Source organism: Dendrobates tinctorius, unplaced genomic scaffold, assembly GCF_039654945.1.
Source record: "Dendrobates tinctorius isolate UK_male_01 unplaced genomic scaffold, ASM3965494v1 ptg000046l, whole genome shotgun sequence".
In the NCBI taxonomy this organism is placed as follows: Eukaryota; Metazoa; Chordata; class Amphibia; order Anura; family Dendrobatidae; genus Dendrobates; species Dendrobates tinctorius.
In genome coordinates, this window is record NW_027361714.1 from 16,660,072 (window position 1) to 16,687,298 (window position 27,227).

A 27,227-nucleotide genomic window follows, 5' to 3' on the forward strand; every position below is an offset into this window, starting at 1 on the left:
TAAAAAAGAAAAACTGAAATATCACATGGTCATAAGTATTCAGACCCTTTACTCAGTATTGAGTAGAAGCACCCTTTTGAGCTAGTACTGCCATGAATCTTCTTGGGAATGGTGCAACAAGATTTTCACACCTGGATTTGGGGATCCTCTGCCATTCTTCCTTTCAGATCCTCTCCAGTTCCATCAGATTGGTGAACATTGGTGGACAGCCATTTTCAGATCTCTCCAGAGATGCTCATTTGGGTTTAGGTCAGGGCTCTGGTTGGTCCAGTCAAGAATGGTCCGTTGTTCTGAAGCCACTACTTTCTTAGTGTCATTGTCCTGTTGGAAGGTGAACCTTCGGCCAAGTCTGAGGTCCAGAGCACTCTGGAAGAGGTTTTCATCGAGGATATCTCTGTACTTGGCCGCATTCATGTTTCTTTCATTTGCAACCAGTCGTCCTTTCCATGCAGCTGAAAAACTCCCCCATAGCATGATGCTGCCACCACCATGTTTCACTCTTGGGATTGCACTGGGCAGGTGATGAGCAGTGCCTGGTTTTCTCCACACAAACCGCTTAGAATTATCGCCAAAAAGTTCTATCTTCGTCTCATCAGACCAGAAAATCTTATTTCACATAGTTTGGGAGTCCTTCATGTTATTTTTAGCAAACTCTAACCAGGCTTTCATATGTCTGGCACTGAGGAGAGGCTTCCGTTAGGCCACTCTGCCATAAAAAACAGACTGGTGGAGGACTGCAGTGATAGTTGACTTTGTGGAACTTTCTCCCATCTCCCTACTGCATCTGTGGAGCTCAGCCACCGTGATCTTGGGGTTCTTCTTTACCTCTACCTCAAGGCTCTTCTCACACGATTGCTCAGTTTGGCTGGACGGCCAGGTCAAGGAAGACTTCTGGTGGTCCCAAACTTCTTCCATTTAAGGATTATGGAGGCCACTGTGCGCTTAGGAACCTTGAGTACTGCAAAAATTCTTTGGTAACCTTGGCCAGATGTGTGCTTTGCCACAATTCTGTCTCTGAGCTCCTTGGCCAGTTCCTTTTGACCTCATGATTCTCATTTGATCTGACATGCACTGTGAGGTCTTATATAGACAGGTGGGTGCCTTTACAAATCAAGTCCTATCAGTTTAAACACAGCTGGACTCCAACGAAGAAGTAGAACCATCTCAAGGAGGATCACAAGGAAACGGACAGCTTGTGACTTAAATGAGTGTCTGAGCAGAGATTGAATACTTACGACCATGTGATATTTCAGTTTTTTCTTTTTTAATTAATTTGCAAAAAATGTCTAATTTTTTGGATTTTATCAGTCAAGATGGGGTGCAGTGTATACATTAATGATAAAAAGAAATGAACTTTTTTGAATTTACCAAATGGCTGCAATGAAACAGACTGAAAAATTTAAAGGGGTCTGAATACTTTCCGAACCCACTGTATATTTACATAAGTATGGTCACTGCCAACTCCAGAATATCCCAAGAAATATTCTTAGATACCTTCACCAATTGTTTATACAGGCCGATTGGACACTTTCAGGTAGCGTATGGCTTCGGGGTGCGGCTTACAGAACGTTTAAATTTCATATTTAATCCAAAAACACAGGCAGTGTTTGAAAAAAAAAAAAAATCCTAAAGATTTTACAAAGGGGACAAAACAATACAGCATAGCATATACAATTGCATAAAATAAAAAGGATTAGCAAAATAACTTGCTAAACACTGGTCACAGAGATGGCTCAAAGCTTAAGTGGATGGAACCAATCCGATTGGGAAATGGGCTAAACTTTCACAGTGAGCTATGTCTTCCTAAATGCTAACAATGATCCACACCCAGTTTATGCTTTTTATTAGCTCCTAAGTTACACCCACACACCTTCCCTTGATGACTCCTTGTGGGCCACAGTGCTGGATGTTCTCAGCCCTTCAGGCTTTTATGAAATTGTCACCTTATGAAATATCTAAGTCTCTGACTGTTTCTGGCGTTAAACCGTGTCATATTTTTTATCATAACTTTACAGTTGTATAGACCCCCCCCCCCCCAAAAAAAAAATGACAAGTGTAGCTCCCTCCACCAAGCCGTTATTCAATTGAAACGGGTTCTGCTTGCCCTATGGCGTCAAAAATGTATATCTCATGCATATCGAATTGATACAGAACCCAATATTCCTATCTGGATAATGGAAACTGTCTGGCTACCATAGGAGTTAGGAATCTCATCCTGAAGATCACAGTAACTGTCCTGTTTTAATCACCTGTTCATGGCAGTCTTGGCCTCAAATGGAACTTTAAAGGGAAGGTGCCATCAAAAATGTTTTTTTTCAGCAATTGAAAAAATGTGAAGAATTAATGTTAACATTTTCTTAAAAAATATTATCAATTGTTTTTAATTTTGTAAAATATGAAAAATTTTAAAAAGTTTGGCATTTCCACTTGTTAACACTAGGGGGAGCAGCTACTGAAATTTGGCACAAAAACCTAGTGTACAACCAGCTCACGTTACTGCCCTGCAGTAATTTTGGGCGGAATCTGCTGACATGGGTGTGGTGTCACGCCTCTCCTCCCCTTCTGGGTGTTTTCTAAGGCCTGTTTCACACATCCGTTTGTCACCATCAGTCAAAATCCACTGTTTTGGAAAAAAAACGGATCTGCCATTTTTCTTTGCGGATCCGTTTTTTCTCCCATTAATTTTCCTTATTGGCGGATTTTGACTGATGGCCGTCTGTAGCATCCGCATTTTTGCGGATCCACCAATATTTTGGCGTCCGCTGACCTGATGAACGGACCCTGCAACGTTTTTTCTCTCTCCGGATCCACTATTTTCAGTTTTAACCTGCAATTCTGTCTGGCTGCTGGATGAAACTCTCTCTCTCTCATCTCCAGCCCCATTTCTCTCATTGCGCGATCTCCAGCCCCATTTCTCTCATCGCGCGATCTCCAGCCCCATTTCTCTCATCGCGCGATCTCCTTGCTCTCACCCACATCCCGCGAGATGATCGCTCACCGCAGATGCCTGCTCACTACATCCGCCGGTATTAATTTTTTCTTTTATTTTTCTTTTTCCCCAGGCGCGGCTCCTTTAAATTTTTAACATCGGCGGATCCGTACATCCGCCGATCCGCTGACCCCCGTTTCTGTCAGTCGGCCTGCGGATCCGTTTTCCGCTATTTTGGCTGATTGAGACTGACCGAAAAGACTGATGTGTGAAACAGGCCTAAGGGAACAGAGAGGATGACATTTAGGAACACAGTGAGCAGCCATTTTGATGGGGCCTGCAAAGTCTGGATCAGAACAGGTCATCAATCAGCAGAAATGTTTCCTGGATTTCTGTGGAGCAGACAAGCAGACGGTCCATCCATGTGCATAAAGCACAGCGCTCTATGCACAATCCCTGGCACCGAACAGGGTGCCCCCCCCATAGACCAGCATACTGCTCTCCTGAAATACTCTTTGCTGCTGTCACCTTGCTCCTTCCACCATATATCAGGCCCCTGTCGCCTCGCTTTCACACATCGTCAGGACAGGATCTGAGGTGAGGAATGGCGTCTTCCGTCACCGAGGATGGCAGGCAGCGAGGATTCTGGGAGCAGGGTGACAGCAGCACAGAGTATTTCAGGAGAGCAGTCTACTGGTCTATGGGGGGCACAGAGGGAGATATGTGGTGGAGGAGCAGGGAGACAGCAGCACAGAGTATTTCAGAGAGCAGTATCACACAGGATAGGATTAGATACACGGCTCAGCAGTCAGTATCACACAGGATAGGATTAAATACACGGCTCAGCAGTCAGTATCACACAGGATAGGATTCGATACACGGCTCAGCAGTCAGTATCACACAGGATAGGATTAGATACACGGCTCAGCAGTCAGTATCACACAGGATAGGATTAGATACACGGCTCAGGTGTCAGTATCACACTGGAGAGGATTAGATACACGGCTCAGCACTCAATATCATACAGGATAGGATTAGATACACAGCTCAGCAGTCAGTATCACACAGGAGAGGATTAGATGCACGGCTCAGCAGTCAGTATCACACTGGAGAGGATTAGATGCACGGCTCAGCAGTTAGTATCACACAGGATAGGATTAGATACACGGCTCAGCAGTTAGTATCACACAGGATAGGATTAGATACACGGCTCAGCAGTTAGTATCACACAGGATAGGATTAGATACACGGCTCAGCAGTTAGTATCACACAGGATAGGATTAGATACACGGCTCAGCAGTCAGTATCACACAGGATAGGATTAGATACACGGCTCAGCAGTCAGTGTCACACAGGATAGGATTAGATACACGGCTCAGCAGTCAGTATCACACAGGATAGGATTAGATACACGGCTCAGCAGTCAGTATCACACAGGATAGGATTAGATACACTGCTCCGCAGTCAGTATCACACTGGAGAGGATTAGATACACGGCTCAGCAGTCAATATCACACAGGATAGGATTAGATACACGGCTCAGCAGTCAGTATCACACAGGAGAGGATTAGATACACGGCTCAGCAGTCAGTATCACACTGGAGAGGATTAGATACACGGCTCAGCAGTCAGTATCACACAGAGGATTAGATACACGGCTCAGCAGTTAGTATCACACAGGATAGGATTAGATACACGGCTCAGCAGTTAGTATCACACAGGATAGGATTAGATACACGGCTCAGCAGTCAGTATCGCACTGGAGAGGATTAGCTACACGGCTCAGCAGTCAATATCACACAGGATAGGATTAGATACATGGCTCAGCAGTCAGTATCACACAGGATAGGATTAGATACACGGCTCAGCAGTCAGTATCACACAGGATAGGATTAGGTACACTGCTCAGCAGTCAGCATCACACAGGAGAGGATTAGATACACGGCTCAGCAGTCAGTATCACACAGGATAGGATTAGATACACTGCTCAGCACACAGTATCACACAGGAGAGGATTAGCTACACGGCTCAGCAGTCAATATCACACAGGATAGGATTAGATACACGGCTCAGCAGTCAGTATCACACAGGATAGGATTAGATACACGGCTCAGCAGTCAGTATCACACAGGATAGGATTAGGTACACTGCTCAGCAGTCAGCATCACACAGGAGAGGATTAGATACACGGCTCAGCAGTCAGTATCACACAGGATAGGATTAGATACACTGCTCAACACACAGTATCACACAGGAGAGGATTAGATACACGGCTCAGCAGTCACTACCACAAAGGAGAGGATTAGATGTCCAGCAGATTGCCAAGTGTTTTGAAACAGCAGGGAGCAGCTCCTCCTATGTTTTGCAAGTGCAAGGGCTGCAGCTGGTCAGGTGTTTTGGAAAGAGCAGCTTGGTCTCCAGGAGCTGGTCCTGTATCCCTCTCCTGCAGCTGGTAGGTGCAGAGTGAACATCCAAGCCCTGTTATGGTGGAACAGTACAGCATCAGTGATAACAGGGCTTGCAGTAGTGTGTAAATCGAGCTAAAAGGAAATCACTGGGCTCTAATAAGATGGCGCCTGGCCACACCTACAGCTGTGAATTGAGCTTCCCACAGAGGCGTGCCCAGTTCACTCCTGATGCAGCTGCAATGATACAGATAGGGGTCGGGAGCCGACTGTTATGTCTTATGCCCAGGGACTGCCGTAAATGAGCATGGAAAGTGTCGTTCAGCAGCCAGAAAGGTAAGATGGCAGCCACCAGTGGCTGCATTAATACAGTAAAAAAAACCATACACACCACTGAGTCAAGCTTAGGGGACAATATCTTTTGATACTACCGTATATACTCGTGTATAAGCCGAGATTTTCAGCCCATTTTTTTGGGTTGAAAGTCCCCCTCTTGGCTTATACGCGAGTCATATACCGGGGTGTCAGAGAGCATACTTACCTCTCCTGGCACTTCTCTGCAGCCCCTGCTTCTTCCTCTGCCGTCTGCTTCCTGCATTCAGCGGTCACATGGTACCACTCATTAAACTCATGGATATGCGCATATTTAATGAGCGCTACCACGTGACCATCTGAATGCAGGAAGCAGACGGCAGGGGCTGCAGAGAAGTGCCAGGAGAGGTATGACGGGGGCAGAGTAATATTCACCTGTCCCCGTTCCAAGCCGTGCAACGCTGTTTCTCCGGGTCCTCCTGCTTTTATGGCAGAGGGTGCGATGATGTAGTCAATGTGCGCCCTCTGCTGTCACTGCAGAGAGCCGGGGAGACAGAGCGGTGGATGGCAGTGGAACAGGGACAGGTAAATATCGCCGGTGCCGGGGGCTCAGGACACCAGCACCTGGCCCCCCAGCGACGGAGAGGAGAGTATGTCATTTTTTTTTTTTTTTATTGCAGCATATGGATGTATTTATGGGGCAGCACTAACCCTTGTGGAGTAGCATATGGGGGTATTTATGGGGCAGCACTAACCCTTGTGGAGTAGCATATGGGGGGTATTTATGGGGCAGCATTAACCCTAGTGCAGCAGCATATGAGGGGTATTTATGGGGCAGCATTAACCCTTGTGCGGCAGCATATGAGGGGTATTTATGGGGCAGCATTAACCCTTGTGCGGCAGCATATGGGGGGTATTTATGGGGCAGCATTAACCCTTGTGCGGCAGCATATGGGAGGTATTTATGGGGCAGCATTAACCCTTGTGCAGCAGCATATGGGGGTATTTATGGGGCAGCATTAATCCTTGTGCAGCAGCATATGGGGGTATTTATGGGGCAGCATTAACCCTTGTGCAGCAGCATATGAGGGGTATTTATAAGGCAGCATTAATCCTTGTGCAGCAGCATATGGGGGTATTTATGGGGCAGCATTAACCCTTGTGCAGCAGCATATGAGGGGTATTTATGGGGCAGCATTAACCCTTGTGCAGCAGCATATGAGGGGTATTTATGGGGCAGCATTAACCCTTGTGCAGCAGCATATGAGGGGTATTTGTGGGGCAACATTAACCCTTGTGGAGTAGCATATGGGGGGTATTTATGGGGCAGCATTAACCCTTGTGCAGCAGCATATGAGGGGTATTTATGGGGCAGCATTAACCCTTGTGCAGCAGCATATGGGCGTATTTATGGGGCAGCATATGGGGGTATTTATGGGGCAGCATTAACCCTTGTGCAGCAGCATATGGGGGTATTTATGGGGCAGCATTAATCCTTGTGCAGCAGCATATGGGGGTATTTATGGGGCAGCATTAACCCTTGTGCAGCAGCATATGAGGGGTATTTATGGGGCAGCATTAACCCTTGTGCAGCAGCATATGAGGGGTATTTATGGGGCAGCATTAACCCTTGTGCAGCAGCATATGAGGGGTATTTATGGGGCAGCATTAACCCTTGTGCAGCAGCATATGAGGGGTATTTATGGGGCAGCATTAACCCTTGTGCAGCAGCATATGAGGGGTATTTGTGGGGCAGCATTAACCCTTGTGGAGTAGCATATGGGGGGTATTTATGGGGCAGCATTAACCCTTGTGCAGCAGCATATGAGGGGTATTTATGGGGCAGCATTAACCCTTGTGCAGCAGCATATGGGCGTATTTATGGGGCAGCATTAACCCTTGTGCAGCAGCATATGGGCGTATTTATGGGGCAGCATATGGGGGTATTTATGGGGCAGCATTAACCCTTGTGCAGCAGCATATGGGGGTATTTATGGAGCATCATCTTGGGCCAGCATTAACCCTTGTGCAGCAGCATATGGGGGGTATTTATGGAGCATCTTCTTGGACCACCATTTAACCCTAGGCTTATACACGAGTCAATAAGTTTTCCCAGTTTTTTCTGGAAAAATTAGGGGGGTCGGCTTATACACAAGTATATACGGTATTTTCTTTTTTACATTAAATTATGAAAAAACACGGCAGATCCCTTTAAAGCTAAGTGTAGTTTCTCACTGGCGTTTTTTTAGCGCTGCGCTTCGTTTTTTGGAGACAGGTTGGACGGACCAAAAATACAACAGGTTGCGTCCGGCGCGCCTAGGCGCACACTACAAAAACCGCATGCGCATGAAAACGCATATGAACACGTGCATACGCTAGACCATGCGCCCCCATGTTAAAGATAGGGACGCACACGAAGCGCAGCGCTAAAAAACGCTAGTGTGAAACCAGCCTAAGTGCCCACGTTGCAGAAATGCTGCGGAAATGTCTGCAGCATTTCACAACTCCCCGCCGCGGGTAAAACGCATGCGGAATTCGCATGCGGTTTCCCGCAAAACACAAGCGTTTTGAAGCATCGCTTGGAAAAGTGATTGACAGGTTGGTCACACTTGTCAAGCATAGTGCTTGACAAGTGTGACCAACTTTTTACTATTGATGCTGCCTATGCAGCATCAATAGAATGTTAAAAATAATAATAATAATAAAAAAAAAATAGGAATATGCTCACCTTCTGGTGGCCCCCGGAGTCCTCCCGCCTGTCAGCCACGCTGCCGGCATCTTCTGTTCCCAGGGATGCCTTTCGACAATGACCTCTGATGACGTAGCATCACGCGAGACCGCTACGTCGTCATGGGTCATTCACGCTATGCATCACTGGGAACGGAAGATGCTGGCAGCGTGGCTGACAGGCGGGAGGCCCCCGGGGCCAACAGAGGGTAAGTATATCCCTATTTTTTATTTTAATTCTATATTTTACAGGGATATGGTACCCAGGGCATGAAGGAGAGTCTCCTCTCCTCCAGACCCTGGGTACCATCCGCACATGAAGCGCTCACTTTGCATAGCTACATGCGTAAAGTGAGCGTTTCAATGCAATCCTAAGGAATTGTCGCGATTGCGCAGTAAGAATGAGCATGCTATGGATTTTACCGATATGCGATTCCGCAGCGGTAAAATCCACAGCATTGACACAGCAACTGCTGAATCCCATAGGATTGCATGGGGATGCGTTTTTTAAGCATTTCCGCGGTCGCAAAAACGCGGCGGAAACGCATAAAAAAACGCAACATGAGCACACAGCCTAATGGTTAACACATCCTATCTTAGATTATGTGCATACGCTGCCGATTGATCTGCGGATTTGTATCTGCGGAACCACAGGTAAAACTGCAGGTAAAATGACTTGCGGTTTTACCTGCGGATTGGCCTGCGGTTTTCCCCTGTGGTTTATCACCTCTACAATAGAGGAGATGGTAAACAGCAGCAGAATCTGCAGAAAAGAAGTGACATGTCATTTCTTTCTGCGGATTCAAAACCGCTACTTATCCGCAGCATGTGCACAGCAGATTGTAAGTCACATAGATTTACATGCTACAGTACACTGTCTGCAGAACTGCTGCAGATCCGCAGCGGACCCGCAGCAAAAACCGCAGCGTGTGCACATAGCCTTAATTAGTTTTCTCACCTCCTAGCTATACTTAATTTACTCTCTTCCCATGTGTTAAACATTTGGTCATATTACCATAAGAGGTTTAGATTGTCAGCTCTTTCTTTTTTATGGATTTAATTTTTTTTTTTTTTTAACACCATCATTATCTTTATAGAGTACATTAGCCAGCCACCAGTGCCGATCATATTCACCAGTCACATAACCAGTTATGTGATTTCTTTTTTTTTTTTTTCTCTCTTTTTTTGGAAATGCTTTTCATAATTTTGTGTTGGAGTCTGCATAGGTAAAATATTAACAATGATATTTATGTGACATATCGGGTGGAAGCCTGTACAGTTCTTAGTAGTCTGGTGTTTTTCCATTTCTTTATATTGGCTGTGGCCTGAGTTATGAGGAAAATCCTAAAGGCATGCAACACAGAAATTCATTTTTTTTTTTCAAAACTTGGACAATTTTAAGAAAACTAAAGTATATACAGTGGGGCAAAAAAGTATTTAGTCAGTCAGCAATAGTGCAAGTTCCACCACTTAAAAAGATGAGAGGCGTCTGTAATTTACATCATAGGTAGACCTCAACTATGGGAGACAAACTGAGAAAAAAAAATCCAGAAATCACATTGTCTGTTTTTTTTTCATTTTATTTGCATATTATGGTGGAAAATAAGTATTTGGTCAGAAACAAGCAAACAAGATTTCTGGCTCTCACAGACCTGTAACTTCTTCTTTAAGAGTCTCCTCTTTCCTCCACTCATTACCTGTAGTAATGGCACCTGTTTAAACTTGTTATCAGTATAAAAAGACACCTGTGCACACCCTCAAACAGTCTGACTCCAAACTCCACTATGGTGAAGACCAAAGAGCTGTCAAAGGACACCAGAAACAAAATTGTAGCCCTGCACCAGGCTGGGAAGACTGAATCTGCAATAGCCAACCAGCTTGGAGTGAAGAAATCAACTGTGGGAGCAATAATTAGAAAATGGAAGACATACAAGACCACTGATAATCTCCCTCGATCTGGTGCTCCACGCAAAATCCCACCCCGTGGGGTCAGAATGATCACAAGAAAGGTGAGCAAAAATCCCAGAACCACACGGGGGGACCTAGTGAATGAACTGCAGAGAGCTGGGACCAATGTAACAAGGCCTACCATAAGTAACACACTACGCCACCATGGACTCAGATCCTGCAGTGCCAGACGTGTCCCACTGCTTAAGCCTGTACATGTCCGGGCCCGTCTGAAGTTTGCTAGAGAGCATTTGGATGATCCAGAGGAGTTTTGGGAGAATGTCCTATGGTCTGATGAAACCAAACTGGAACTGTTTGGTAGAAACACAACTTGTCGTGTTTGGAGGAAAAAGAATACTGAGTTGCATCCATCAAACACCATACCTACTGTAAAGCATGGTGGTGGAAACATCATGCTTTGGGGCTGTTTCTCTGCAAAGGGGCCAGGACGACTGGTCCGGGTACATGAAAGAATGAATGGGGCCATGTATCGTGAGTTTTTGAGTGCAAACCTCCTTCCATCAGCAAGGGCATTGAAGATGAAACGTGGCTGGGTCTTTCAACATGACAATGATCCAAAGCACACCGCCAGGGCAACGAAGGAGTGGCTTCATAAGAAGCATTTCAAGGTCCTGGAGTGGCCTAGCCAGTCTCCAGATCTCAACCCTATAGAAAACCTTTGGAGGGAGTTGAAAGTCCGTGTTGCCAAGCGAAAAGCCAAAAACATCACTTCTCTAGAGGAGATCTGCATGGAGGAATGGGCCAACATACCAACAACAGTGTGTGGCAACCTTGTGAAGACTTACAGAAAACGTTTGACCTCTGTCACTGCCAACAAAGGATATATCACAAAGTATTGAGATGAAATTTTGTTTCTGACCAAATACTTATTTTCCACCATAATATGCAAATAAAATGAAAAAAAAAACAGACAATGTGATTTTCTGGATTTTTTTTTCTCAGTTTGTCTCCCATAGTTGAGGTCTACCTATGATGTAAATTACAGACGCCTCTTATCTTTTTAAGTGGTGGAACTTGCACTATTGCTGACTGACTAAATACTTTTTTGCCCCACTGTAGAAATCTTTTTTTTCTTCACACTATTAACAAAGACCAAAATCTCAAAGTCAAAATCTGAGGAAAGCATAGTACTTGATAAGTGTGCAGCATCAATAGCAAAAGATAGGATGTTAAAAGTAATTTAAAAAAAAAATAAAAAATAGGGATATACTTATCCTCTCTCGGCCCCAGAGTGCTCCCGCCTTAAAGCGACTCTGTCGGCAACTTCCGTTCCCAGGGATGCATTGCGCGAATGACCTCTGATGACGTAGCGGTCTCGCGAGAAGGCTACGTCATCAGAGGTTATTTGCTCAATGCATCCCTGGGAACGGAAGTTGCCGACAGCATCGCTGAGGACTCCGGGGGCCGACAGAGGGTAAGTATGACCCTATTTTTAATTTTAATTCTATTTTTTACAGGAATATGGTACCCAGGGCACCAGAATCTGGGGACCATCCGCACATGATCCGCTTACTTTGCGCATGGTGGGCATAGCCACATGCGTAAAGTGAGCATTTCAATGCAATACTATGGCGGTGGAATCGCCGCGATTCCGTAGAAATAATGGACATGCTGCGGATTTTACCGCTATGCGATTCCGCAGCGGGAAAATCCGCAGCATTGATGCCAACTGCGGAATCCCATAGAATTGCATGAGAATGCGTTTAAGCATTTCCGCAGCGGCAAAATCTCTTAAAAAACGCAGCGTTGGGCACACAGCCTTACAGCGAGGGCTGTGGAGTCGGTAAGCCAAACCTGCGACTCCGACTCCTCAATTTCCCTTACACCGACTCCACGACTCTGACTCCCACATATATTGCTTATATTTAAGTGAAAAATTTATTGTAGTACAATGTGAACATTAGACATTTAATCATTTTTATGATACAATAATCAAGATATTTCGATAGAACATAGTATATATTTATTGGAATACAACTTTAGAACACAAAACCGCAATAAATTGTAAATGTATAATACACTATGTAATATCGAACACACACGTACATATTATATATATATATATATATATAAAACACTATGTAGTAAACTATGTAAGTGGCAAAGAACAGTTTAACAAAAACATACTAAATAACATTTGTGCAGTCTATGAATTTGTTCTATGAAATAGAATTGCCTCCATCAGATCCTCTTTCATAGATGAGCTCAAATCTGACCTAATAATTTTAAGGCCAGAGAACAACCTCTCTACACTAACTTGGGTCGGAGGCAAAGCCATAACCACATGGGCAACATTTCTAGCAGTTTCCGGGTATAAAGGAATTGCCTTATGCACAGTCAGTTTTGATGAACGGTTTTGAGAGCAAGTGAAACATGTTGCTGAAATATGGTCATTCTGCTTGCTATAGGAAACGGAGTGAAATCTTTTTCCTTGCGGCAACGCTTTGCCTGCTCCATGTCATCCAAATACTTGTCAAAGTCAAACTCCTCATCTGATGAGGATGAAGATATGGCAGCAGTAGCACTGTCAGGACCCAAGCCCTCTTGCGCCTGGCCGTCCTCCTGTAGGCCACTCATCGTAACTGCTACCTCAGTCAGAGCTTCTTTTCCTTTAGTAAGCTGTTGATCATCAAGCAGTATACGATGACTTGGGTCCACATAAACAGCTGCCTGCAAAATTCTATTTTCCAATAGCTGTGTCTCTCTCCGTTTCATTGAAGCAGAAATGCCATCTGCGATTAAACTTCCTCTTTGGGACAGGCAAAATAGCAAGTTCTTCCACTCCCTTATGAAAATGCCAGGAGTTAAATCCTCAGCTTGTAATTTTTTAGTCACGGTAAATGGGTGATTAAGCAGTTCCTTCAGTTCAGCCACCTGTGTCCATTGACCTTCATTTAGGGTTACCTGAGGGTTGGCCATATCTATAAGAAACGGTTTTAGTTCAAGCAATCACTCAATCATTAAATAACTGCTGCCCCACCGAGTGGCTTGATCGACAATTGTCCCTTTCCCAGCACAACTCTTCAATTTCTTTGTTTTCACAAACATATCGAACATTGATGGCAAAATAGTTCACTTTGTGACGTGTGCAGGCATCCATTTTAAGAAACATGAAGCGTCGTTTGAGAGTCTTTTTAAGATCTTCCTTTTACAGATAGCACATAATAATCACCTACAATATTAGCATTAGTTACCTTCTTGTGACAGAGATGAGCAGTAGTACTTTGCTTTCCCCAGCTCGGGGCCCAGGAATCGGACCCTGTGCAGGGCAGGCACCCCTCCCCCTCCTCTCTCTGGTGAAGACAGCAGAAGACAGGACAGAGGAGGGGAGATTGCCCCCCCTGCAGCTTGGAGCCCGTGCAGGACGGGAGCACTGCAGCATATAAGTGAGTTTTGATAGGTGCGTGCCCCTGCTTCTAGGGGGGGGGGCAGCTGTCTCCCCTGCCCCTCGCTGGCTACTGCCATGATTCACACACAGCGTTTTTGCGGATCCGTTTTTTGCAGTAAAATGCAGTGACTCGGGGCATCCCAGCAAAGTCAATGGGTCTCAAGATATGACATTCAGACACATTGTTTTGTGAGGATCCGTTTTTGGGCTGAATGAGCATGTCAGTTTGTGTGGCGTTTTTCTAATCTGCTTTTGCTATTGAAAACATTATGAGCTCAAAAACCTTTCAGGTGATGCGTTTTTTTAAAAAGCTGATATGCTTTTGCAGCTGAAAAACGTATCCTCAAACGCAGCAAAAACGTCGTATGTGATTGTGAATGTAGCCTTAGATCAGGAATAGAACAGCCATTTATAGGACATTTCATAACTTTCCCAAATTCCTATGAAAAAATATTCAGCACATTCTGCATTGAACTACTGTACCCAATTTATTATATATTTTAGGAGTCGGACCATTTTATACCGACTCCACAGCCCTGCTTACAGCAGCGTCTGCCGCCTGATGACTCTCTTGTTTGAGAGTCCCTGAGCATGCTGGGATACTCAAACCATGCCATCAGAGGAAGTGGGGAAAAAATAAAGTAGTTAGAGTAGTGATGGAAGGCTAGGGAATTTTTAATTGAAGTGTTTTAGAAAAAAAAATAGATTACATTAATAGATGAACATTTAGGATTAAAAAATGTGTTTTAGGACACTCCTTTAAATGTTTAAGCACTCAGCGGTTGTAACACACAGGTCAGACTGAAAGCAAAATGTGACAGGGTTCCTTGGGGAGTGAGATTAAAAAAAAAAAAAAAAAAAAAAAATTTTACTCACTATTTTCCTCTCAGACTTTCTCCAATAATGTCCAAACGGTACGCATCCAAAAAAGGAAGTGGCCATATTCCCTGACCTTATGCATTTTACAACAGTGATGACACAGACTGCCGACTCTGTGGATAACTGATGGCCTTCTCCTGGGAATACTCTAGGTCTTATAGTGGATGGTGACTTCTGAAAAATCAGACAAGGTAGTAGACAATTTCTAGTGACAGGAAGGTTTACCATGTCCCAGTATAAAGGTGAGCAAGTCTAATGGATCCTATGTGGCCAGTTATTAAGTGGAATATGACAGCAGATTTTTGCCACGTAATCTGAGAGCAGCATATTGTAGATACACACTGTTTCCAGCTACAGTGCTTGTTGTATAGTTCTGATAATCTCTTGCTGATAAGTTTTCTAACCAGAGGACTAGTAAACCTGCTGCCACCACCACCACTGATCGGCAACTTTCTGGCTATGCACAGAGAAAGTGATCAATGGTGTGAACAATATTACCGTATATACTCATGTATAAGCAGACACACGTATAAGCCGACTCCCACCCCCCCCCCCCCCCCCAGTTTTGCCACAAAAAACTGGGAACTTATTGACTCCAAGAAGATGCTCCATAGATAAAAAAAAAAACCCCATATGCTTGCCTTAGAAGATGCTCCATAAATACCCCACATAATATGCTGCTGCACAAGGGTTAATGCTGCCCCATAAGATGCTCCATAAATGCCCCCCATAAATTGCTGCTGCACAAGGGTTAATGCTGCCCCATAAGTTGCTCCATAAATAACCCCCATAATATGCTGCTGCACAAGGGTTAATGCTGCTCCATAAATACCCCCCATAAAATGCTGCTGCACAAGGGTTAATGCTGCCCCATAAGTTGCTCCATAAATACCCCACATAATATGCTGCTGCACAAGGGTTAATGCTGCCCCATAAGATGCTCCATAAATACCCCCCATAAAATGCTGCTGCACAAGGGTTAATGCTGCCCCATAAGTTGCTCCATAAATAACCCCCATAATATGCTGCTGCACAAGGGTTAATGCTGCCCCATAAGATGCTCCTTAAATACCCTTTATTTGCTGCTGCACAAGGGTTAATGCTGCCCCATAAGATGCTCCATAAATACACCCCATAATATGCTGCTGCACAAAGGTTAATGCTGCCCCATAAAATGCTCCACAAATACCCTTTATTTGCTGCTGCAATTAAAAAATTACATACCTCTCCATCGCTGAGGGCCAGGTACCGGTGTCCTTAGCCCCCGGCACTGGCGATATATTTACCGGTCCCTGTTCCATCGCCGTCCACCGCTCTGTCTCCTGGGTCTCTGCAGTGACGTTCAGCAGAGGGCGCGCACTGACTACATCATCGCGCCCTCTGCTGGACGTCACAGCAGGAGGACCCGGAGACACATCGGTGCACGGCGATGGAACGGGGACAGGTGAATATTGCTCTGCCCCCGTCATACTCACCCCCTCCTGGCGCACGGTCTTCTCTGCAGCCAGTTTCTCCCTCGGTCGTCTTCTTCCTGCGTTCAGTGGTCACGTGGTACCGCTCATTAAACTCATGAAAATGCGCATATTCATGAGTTTAATGAGCGGTACCACGTGACCTCTGAACGCAGGAAGAAGACGACCGAGGGAGAAGCAGGGGCTGCAGGGACGTGCCGGGAGGGGGTGAGTATGGTCTGACACCCCCGCCCACCCCCGGTACATGACTCGCGTATAAACCGAGAGGGGGGGGACTTTCAGCCCAAAAAAATGGGCTGAAAATCTCGGCATATATACCATATATATGACTCAGCTTTCATAGAACTGCTTGCTTTATCTGCAACAGACTAAAATGTAATTTTAGCCAACAGTCCAGATGCATCACTTGCATTTGGAAGTCTCTGCTCCTCTCAGATGGGATAACAAAATTCTGCTGACATATTCCCATTAAAACATGGACATGTTAATTCTGTTCTCTGCCAATATGGCTAGTAGAGCGAAGACACCCCTATCTATTTCTACAACGCAGAACCCCTAATTTTGGGATGGGAGATGATGAAAACAGAGCACATAAGGTTAATTGTCTTATGCCTGGAAAGATGTTCCGACCTGTGGACATCAGCCTAGGGAAGCTTTTAAATGTAATTTCTAGCTCGGGGAAGGGAGGCCACACCCCAGCTTGCACAAAATGCAAAAATACAAAGAAAAAACAAAAATTGAGCTTGGTTTAAGTTTGTATACAAGAAGCACATAAATGAATGTTCTCATTGGCCATAAAGCATACAAAAGCTACAAAAAGCAAAATGAACATAAAGCCTGCTGTAACTAAATAAGTTAAAGGCAAAAGTGCATTTAAATAACATGGGGTTCTTGGTAACACTGTTTTTAATAAAAAATGGCATAAAAGCCATCCCACTGTCTGGAAGGTGACGCTGATTGGGATGGTCCTACACTATCTAGTATTAAAAACCTTGAGTAATATTTCAGTGTGTCCGGTAAGTGTGGTGACAGTTTCCACAAGTACCGGAGGCACTTACACATGTAAACCTATTCAAGTGAATGGGTCTTTGCACATGCTAGTATGTTTCCACGTACCGTGTTTCTGTGGGTAAAATACGCTGACACATCTGGGGATTTTTAACAGCAGCACGGGCTGCAAAGTGTCCCGCACATATGCACGCTGATGACACATGGATGACATCCGTATATCATCAGTCTGACACGTATCGGTGCCTGGGAAGCATCAGTACAGTTAGCGCTGTTCCCTGGCTCAAAGTGCTTAAGACGGCTCTCGTCATTCTCCCCTGCTCTGCCTGCAAGCAGGGGAGAATTTTGAAAGTTAAATTCAACTGATGTGAGAGCAGGAATGGCTAATTGGAGTATTCATCAGCCACCGCCTGTGCAATAAAGAAAATATCCAGTGTGGGTTCCCCTGTTTTTTTTTTTTTGTTTTTTTTTTGATAACCAGCCAGGCAAAACTGACAGCTGTGGGCTGCAACCCTCAACTGTCAGGGTCAGCAAAGCTTGTTATCAAGAATAGAGGGGTTCCCACAATGTTATCTAAATAAATTAAAAAACAGTGTGGTTTCCTCCTTTTTTTTTTTTTTTTTGACAACCAGCCTTGCTAAAGCTGACAGCTGGAAGCTGGTATTCTCAGGCTGGTAAGCGGCCATGGATATTTCCCCCCCCTTCTCACCAACTCAGTCTAAAAATAGCAGCCTGCAGCTGACCAGAAAAGGCACGTCTATTGTGCCCGGCTCTTCCCATTTGCCATGTGCTAGTGGCAACTGGGGTTCATATTTGTGGAGTTGATGTCACCTTTGTATTGTCTGGTGACATCAAGCCCACTGATTAGTAATGGAGAGGTGTCTATAAGACACCTATCCATTACAAATCCTATAGTTATATTGTAAATACACAGCAAGAGTAAAGTCTTTAATTTGAAATCAAGTGTATTTCATTTTTTATCATTGAATTAGGACTGGTACTATAATTGGTCCTCATTGATATAGGATATTTAGATGGTGTGGTGACCTTTTTATTTATAATTCACCCCCTTTTGTGAAGTTTCTCTCACTTGGTCTGTATCGATTTTACACACATAACCATATTAGTTTATGGGATTTTGTTTGCTCTACAGGGTCTTGAAGAGGTTTATTGCCCCTTTCTTTTATCTGTTTTGTGTTACTGACATGTATAAGCTTAACATGACCCTGTGTGTTCATTTGTTTTAAACTTAATATTAAAAGTTATATTTTAGGGGTCACACGCTTTTTGTTCTAGATACAGTGTAGTGACAAGGTAGTCTTATGGTCCATCACTACAATGCACCTAGCCACATAGGGTACTTTTTTTTTTTTTTTTTTAAACCTAGGTAGATGTGGAAGCTTTTGCTTAAGATCATGCTGATTCTTTTAGCTGCCACAACAGTTTATAGGGATGGAGCAGGGGGACATGTCCACTCTTTTGGGAGCTGTGGGCTAAAGATGCTGATTATCATCCAAGAGATGGATGAAGTGTCTGATCACTGGGTTTCCTGTGATCCATATGAGTGCAGCGTTGGTTGGGCAGGCCTTGTATCTTCATTCCACTTTACAGGACTTGCTGAGATTGCGGCTCCATAACCAAGTACAGCATGCTGTACCCCGTAGTAATGGGACAGAAGCAGTCTCATGTACTGTTGATCAGGGCCATATTAAATAAGATTGGGCTTTTAGGCTATGTTAAAACTTGTCAGTACTTTCACCCAATTCTAGCCTCTCCACGAATATTTTTCCTTTTCTCTTTCTTCATTTTTTACAGTTTGTAAATGTTTTTGCTGATCCAGTGGCCCATGGTAACATTTGAATACATGCGATAAAGGGCATAACTAGGCTGTATTACTCATGGAGGTGTAGTGGCATGTCACAATCCTGCCGATAACATGTGATTGCTCCAATGTATAACATGATTATATGTACTTGTATTGCTACGGCGCTAAGTGCGTTTAACCATCAATGCTCTATGGCACTGATGGCGGTGCTGCAGAAGAAAAACCAATAATTACATGCCCCTAGACCCTGTGTGGTTGCTAAGTTCCAGTCTTATAAATAATACAGTCCTGCTTTTGATTAAAGGGGAGGGGGAAACCATGTGAAGAGCTTGGAAAAAAACAAACCCTTACTCCCTTCTCACATTTGAGCATATCTGTACGTCCCGCGCCGGAGTGAAGTGTGGAGGGAGCTCAGGCGATGAATGCCAGATATGTCACATAGCCGTAATCGGCAGCAGCATTTGGAGCTGTGCTCCATTTAGTTGCCTCTGTCAATTGGACTGTTGTGTTAGGTGGGTGTGCACGCACATCATTATATCGGGTGTCTGCGGTGCACAGATGAGTTACCTGGGGGTTTGCTGATAAGTCTATCGCCTCAGTCTTGAGCTTCCTGTAATTCTCAGCAACAGGCAGAACTTCATAGGAGACAGTGACTTAGTCTATATACTACACTACAGTATGAGTAGATTGTGAACAGTTCAGTATTCTCCTTATCGTTGCTTAAATTTGGCCTAAAACTGAATCAAATTTTGAAACATCCTAATAGTAGATTAAGAGAAGCAAATCAAGGAGAAAGCCAGTGCTCTCCTAAAAACAAAAAAAAAACACTTTTGCTGTTTGCTAAAGATCACCTGAACATGCCAAGAGTTTGAAGCAATGTTTTAAAGAGGGATGAAACCAGAATAACACTCATTTAAAGTAAAAAGCTTTGTTTGGAGAAATTAGAAAAAACACTGCATTGCAGCATTATTAACTTAATTTCAGCTGTGAAACACCATTTTGGAATCTTGGTTTGGGCCTATTTTGCTGCGTCTGGGCCGGGACGGATTGTCATCATTGATGGAGCAGGGAATTCTGAATTTTATCTGCGAATTATGACGGAAAATAACATTAGCTGAATCTGAAGAGATTGTGGATCATGCAGGAAAATAATTGCTGAAAGGACATATGCTGCTCTGTAAAAGAATGGTTAAATAATAATTTTGAAATAGCCAAGTTATGACCTTAACCCCTTCCTGACATTTGCAGAGTGTGTGTGTGTGTATGTATGTGTATATATATATAAAATGTCATGGTTGCGAAGTACTTCGAGATCAATGCAGTATATATACATTACAGACCAAAAGTTTGGACACACCTTCTCATTCAAAGAGTTTTCTTTATTTTCATGATTATGAAAATTGTAGATTCACTCTGAAGGCATCGACACTATGAATTAACACATGGGGAATTACATAATTAACAAAAAAGTGTGAAACAACTGAAAATATGTCTTATATTCTAGGTTCTTCAAAGTAGCCACCTTTTGCTTTGATTACTGCTTTGCACACTCTTGGCATTCTCTAAATGAGCGTCAATAGGTAGTCACCAGAAATGGTCTTCCAACAGTCTTGAAGGAGTTCCCAGAGATGCTTAGCACTTGTTGGCCCTTTTGCCTTCACTCTGCGGTCCAGCTCACCCCAAACCATCTCGATTGGGGTCAGGTCTGGTGACTGTGGAGGCCAGGACATCTGGCGTAGCACCCCATCACTCTCCTTCTTGGTCAAATAGCCCTTGCACAGCCTGGAGGTGTGTTTGGGGTCATTGTCCTGTTGAAAAGTAAATGATTGTCCAACTAAACGCAAACCGGATGGAATAGCATGCCACTACAAGATGCTGTGGTAGCCATGCTGGTTCAGTATGCCTTCAATTTTGAATAAATCCCCAACAGTTTCACCACCAAAGCACCCCCACACCATCACACCTTCTCCATGCTTCACGGTGGGAACCAGGCATGTAGAGTCCATCCGTTCACCTTTTCTGCATCGCACAAAGACACGGTGGTTGGAACCAAAAATCTCAAATTTGGACTCATCAGACCAAAGCACAGATTTCGACGGGTATAATGTCCATTCCTTGTGTTCTTTAGCCCAAACAAGTCTCTTCTGCTTGTTGCCTGTCCTTAGCAGTGGTTTCCTAGCAGCTATTTTACCATGAAGGCCTGCTGCACAAAGTCTCCTCTTAACAGTTGTTGTAGAGATGTGTCTGCTGCTAGAACTCTGTGTGGCATTGACCTGGTCTCTAATCTGAGCTGCTGTTAACCTGCGATTTCTGAGGCTGGTGACTCGGATGAACTTATCCTCTGCAGCAGAGGTGGCTCTTGGACTTCCTTTCCTGGGGCCGTCCTCATGTGAGCCAGTTTCTTTGTAGCGCTTGATGGTTTTTGCCACTGCACTTGGGGAAACTTTCAAAGTTTTCCCAATTTTTCGGACTGACTGACCTTCATTTCTTAAAGTAATGATGGCCACTCGTTTTTCTTTACTCAGCTGCTTTTTTCTTGCCATAATACAAATTCTAACAGTCTATTCAGTAGGACTATCAGCTGTGTATCCACCAGACTTCTGCACAACACAACTGATGGTCCCAACCCCATTTATAAGGCAAGAAATCCCACTTATTAAACCTGACAGGGCACACCTGTGAAGTGAAAACCATTTCCGGTGACTACCTCTTGAAGCTCATCAAGAGAATGCCAAGAGCGTGCAAAGCAGTAATCAAAGCAAAAGGTGGCTACTTTGAAGAACCTAGAATATGACATATTTTCAGTTATTTCACAATTTTTTTCTTATTTAATTCCACGTGTTAATTCATAGTTTTGATATCTTCAGAGTGAATCTACAATTTTCACAGTCATGAAAATAAAGAAAACTCTTTGAATGAGAAGGTGTGTCCAAACTTTTGGTCTGTACTGTACATCATGGTGATCGCTCACGCCCAGGAAGCTGTGTGTGTGTGTGATCACCGCCGAGTGTCAGCTGATATGACAGCTGACACCTGTCACTCACTGCCAGGAAAGTCTGAGCCAGAGCCAGGTTCTCATAGTTTTACACTGAGAGCTTATGACATTACCTCAGATTTCTGGTCTGTCAGAAACTCGGGTTGCAAAATGGTGGTACGGAACACTGCCTGAAATTGCAAAAGATGGCGGCTGGTAAGTATTTTACACGAGGCAGGAGCTGGTCAATGGTAATACCACTGTGGTGTGTTGTGTGTGGTTTTTCTTTTTATTTTCTGCTTTAATTTTCACTGCCAGAATGGTGTAACAAACAATCCATCATATGGACTGTCAGCGTAAAAGTATGTTATGGCTCTTCAAGAGGAGAAAAAAAGCACAAATGAAATATTGCCTGTTCTTGAAGGGGTTAAACTGACCCAGAATACTTTTATTATATCTGTCTCTACTTCGGCTAGTTAAAATTTGTGAATAAATCCTTTTGAAGGGAACCTGCAACTCCATTCGTGCCATCTGAACCAAATTCAATGTGAATAGGAGCCTGGCTGTAGGATTGTTACTAGGTATGTTCTTCTCTAAAAAAAAAAAAAAAAACTTTCTGGTGTTTCAGAGAGAACCTTGTTTCGAGAACTGGGCTATATTGAGCCAAGACTAATCATCTTCGCCCTGTTGAGCTCCAGTTGATTGACAGGTCTCTCCTTATGTGCAGACACGAAAGAAACTGGTCCATCAACTGGAGTGGGGTAGCGAAAATGTTTAAAAATAAGGATAAAAAGCTGTCATCATAACCTACAGTCATTTCATGTATTTTTCTGCATATACATTGACTATTCTTTAAGCTGATAGTGTTGTGAACGTTATTTCCCCATGTTTTACAGCTGGAGAACAAAGGAAAGGAGCCTTTTAGAAATGGTGATGCTTTTCCTGAGTCTCTAAATTCCACAGAAGATAGCCAGAAATCTGGTAAGTTTGTTGGTATGAAGTCCAAAACATACAGAGCAGGGGTCCCCAACCTGTGGCTTGCGGGCCCTTGATGGGCTGCTCACAGGCAGTCTGTCAGCTTGGTATATTTAGAATTAGGTCTTGGAAACAGCTATGAAGAGCGGGTTTCCATTGGTGACATTTGTAATTAGGCCTGCACAGACGAGCAGATCTGGATGAGCATCTACTAGCCTTGATATAGGATGATACTATCAGTCAAAGGAGATGCTTGAAGCTGATGTGAGGATACAAGGGTAGGAAAGGTGGGATTCCCTGGATTTAGGAATACTGCATCAGTGTGATTTCTAGGAGGAAGTTTTGGCTGTCATTATACTGGTAATGGGGGCTCTGAGTGTTAATACTGTGAGGAAGAGCAGGGACTGGATGTCCTTGTTCAAGATAGGGCAGAGGCTGGATTTGGCTGGTGACCCTCCATCAATACGGAATGCGGCTGTTCGGGTAAGAAAGGTTGAGTACCACTGATATGGAGCATTTCATTCTCGTTGCTATATCCTGGAGAGACCGGCCAATGGCTGCTCTGCATGTTTGTCAATAGCAACATTGGTTAAAAAGAAAAAACAATTGCCCAAATAAGACCAGATTGTCACTTTCCCCTTGTTGACACAATTTAGTGAAAGTCATGATGAATGTATGTTGGTACACCCTAAGGATCAGACGAGCCTTTCACATTTCCTTGTCCTCCTGCTCTAGCTTTTCCTTATATGTAGCGTTTGTGTTTGCAGATCAGCAACTTGTACAGTATACAACACATCCGTTGATGGCTTTCCTGGACAGCGACTCTGGCACCTTCCTTTCGGAGACACAGTCAAGCAAAACTCCTGAAATGGACAATGTTTTGGAATCTAGTCTGGAGTCCCAGCCAACGCAGAGTAAACTGGTGCGTCTAGAGCCACTGACTGAGGCGGAGGCCAGCGAAACTACCCTGTTTTATTTATGTGAACTTGACCCTTCGGCCCTGAACAGTGATATGCCTCTGCTGGACAACTGACGTGGTGGTTACCACATACCTGTATATATTCATCAAAATGATGAACTATTTATTGAAGTATCATTTTGGTACTGTTTCTTCTCTTTTTTTTGCTATTTTCTGACACTGGGATTTTACATCTTGTTTTATGCACAAATAGCCTGTTAGTATTAGGAAAGAAATAACAATTGTTTCATAATTCGACTTTTGTTTGCTGTTTTATTATAAGTTAGACCCTAAGCTCCATTATAACATTCTTTAGGTGTATGTAGGCCTGCTATGTGGTGTCCAAGACGTGACATCTTCCACAAGCATTTACAAGACTGCACCCATTTAACATGTACTGCCCCATGCATTTTTTATAAGCATCACTACACAGGGAGCAGTGTGCCTTGCCATAGAGCAGGAGAGCATATGTATATGCACACAATGCTCAAAATATACTGTCCGTGCAGATGGCTGTGGAACATGCAAGAAAATGAGAGCTAGGAACTAAAGTGCCTGTCCTTTTTTAGTGTGCTTTGAACAACAGTTTTGTTTCAAGGGACCAATAACTTTCACTGTTCAAGAATACATTATCTACATTTTCAATCTTTTATGTAAATCTGCTAGTGCACTACTTGCAGAAGGAGGCTATGCCATGGCAGTGATTTATTTTACCTAAATAAAAACCGATCTGTCCACTGAATGTTGTACTTCATTTAAAAGAAAAACAATCAAAGCAAGATGTAAGTGGATGACTCCTGCATCATCAACATTACTGGGGTTGAAATCTTGGGCCTGCGCACTGTTTTGCAGTACTGTCCATGCGCACTTATGTTTTCGGCTCTGCCCGAGGTAGGTCAAAGTGCGCAGAAACGAGCCGCAATTTTTCTGCGCAGGCAAAAGATTTCACCTGGCAATATCGATGATACAGGAGGGGTAGAGAGCACAGAAAGGATGCCTGTTATATCGGACCAACAGGATTACCATACTTCAAGAGGTTTGTGAGAGATACAGGGAGAGTCGGGGGTTATATAACCATTTATGGAGTGCAGCACAGATGCTGATTAAGGTGCTAGTTTCAGTTGATATATGACAAAACTGGTGACAGGTTCCCTTTAATGGGAATTTATGATCAGACTTATGCCTCCTAATCTGAGGGCAATGGTGTAGGAGCAAAGACTCTGATTCCAGCGATGTCACTTATTGGGCTGCTTGTTGTAGTTTTGATACGTTTTATCAGCAGGAGTTCATCACTAGAAGACTAAATAAATCTGTTGCCATGTAGTCCTCCATGTAAATGAGCTCTGTATAACCCCACACCCACAACTGATTGGCTGCTTTCATTGTGCATAGGCAGGAAGCTACCAATCAGTGGTGTGGGTTTCGTTATACAAAACTCTAATATTCGGAGAACTGGTAGATCAGCAGCACATAAAACAATGATTTTTATAAAAACTAGCAAGCAGCACAGTAAGTGATGTGTCTCTGGTCTCTGACCCTACATCATGCTGCTTTTAGGTGGGATAGCAAAAATCTTGTTACAGATTGGACAGGATAATCTTGGTGACTTTTACCGTTAGGCCGGAGTCACAGTACCGTGCAACACGGCTGAGTGCTATGCGATGAAACATCGCATAGCACTCAGCCCAGTGTTACTCTATGGGGCAGCTCAGATCTGCGATTATTTTCTCATGCCGGATTGGCATGGTAGATTCATAACTGGCTCAGTGATCTTACTCAAAGGGTGATAAATGGTTGCACATCCAATTGAAAAAGCGTTTCAAGTGGGGTACCACAAAGGCTCTCTGCCCTGGCCCCAGTGGTGTTCAACATTTTTATAAATGATGTAGATTAGTTTACTTTCTGTTCCCTTATCAAATTTGCAGACAATGCAAAGTTAGGTGGAATAGCTAACACTAGAGAAGACAGAGAGAGAATTCAGAAGGATTATTATATATTTTTATAGCGCCATTTATTCCATGGCGCTTTACATGTGAAAAGGGGCAAATATAGACAAGTACAATAAACATGAGCAATACAAGGCACACACAAGTACAGAAGGAGAGTTGACCCTGCCCGCGAGGGCTCACAGTCTAGATAAGCTTCAACAAAAGGCAGCGACTAATAGAATGGTATTTAACAGGAACAAATGCAAGATTCTACATCTGGGCAAGAAAAATAGAAATTAAATCTACAGAATTGGAGGAATAAAACTAAGCAACAGCACGTGTGGAAAAAAACTTTGGGTATACTAGATCACAGACTGCACGAGTCAACAGTGTTATGCAGCAGCAAAAAAGGCAAACACACTTATGGGACGTATTGGCAGGATAGTCTAGATTACATGAAGTGACTATCCCCCTCTACGCCTCCTTGGTCAAGCCTAGTTTGGAATACCGTGTCCAGTTCTGGGCACCACATTTTAAAAAAGACATTGAAAAACTGGAGCAAGTTCAGAGAAAAGCTACCAGGATTGTGAGCGGATTGCAAAGGATATCCTATGAGGAACGGTTGAAGAGTCTGTAATTGTTTAGCTTGCAAAAGAAAAAGGCTAGCAGGAGACTTACTAGCTGTCTACAAATATTAGAAGGGATGTCAGTGTAGAGAGATCATCATTCTCATTTGCTCATGGAAACACGAGAAGCAATGGAATGAAACTGAAAGGAAGACACAGGTTAGATATTAGAAAACTTTTTGACAGTGAGGCTGATCAATGAGTGGAACAGACTGACAGAAGGTGTCGAGTAGTGATTGGTGAACGTGCTTGGATAAGGTGCTAACAGTGACTTTGGTGTGCTCGAATAATATGTTCGAGTCCCTGCCCATGCATGTCTCGTGGCTATCGAACAGCCACGAAACATGCGGCCGCTGGGACTCGAACATATTTTTCAAGCACGCCGAAGACACTGTTAGCACATGAACATGGCCCGATAACACTATTTATTTTACTCATTTATATAGCGCCATTAATTCCACAGCACTTTACAGACATTACTGGCACTGTCCGCAATGCGGCTCACAATCTAAATTCCCTATCAGTATGTCTTTGGAATGTGGGAAGAAACCGGAGGAAACCCACAAACATGGGGAGAACATACAGTACAAACTCCTTGCAGATGTGGTCCTTGGTGGGATTTGAACCCAGGACCCCGGCGCTGCAGTGGTAGCCACTGAGCCACCGTGCCGCCCGGATATAACACTGTATCAGAGCCCATTTGCTTATCACTAGTGGTGAGTTCTTCAATGAAAGTCTTGAAACAGGCTGGACAGGCATCTGAGATGGCTTAGTGAATCCTGCATTTAGCAGGGGGTTAGGCATGATGACCCTTGAGGTCCCTTCCAACTTATTCTATTATTAGTGCTACTCC

The 27,227-nt window shown here is 43.8% G+C and overlaps 1 protein-coding gene across 1 annotated transcript in view; it reads left to right on the plus strand.

The window, feature by feature from the left end:
* Positions 1–24,562, plus strand: part of HSF2 (heat shock transcription factor 2) — a 99,914-nt gene extending 75,352 nt beyond the window's left edge. The window contains exons 11-12 of the mRNA XM_073575736.1: positions 22,784–22,868; positions 23,630–24,562. Of these exons, the coding sequence (XP_073431837.1) occupies positions 22,784–22,868; positions 23,630–23,895 (351 nt within the window). The 3' untranslated portion in view covers positions 23,896–24,562. The remainder of the gene's footprint in view (positions 1–22,783; positions 22,869–23,629) is intronic.
* Positions 24,563–27,227: the final 2,665 nt, after the last annotated feature.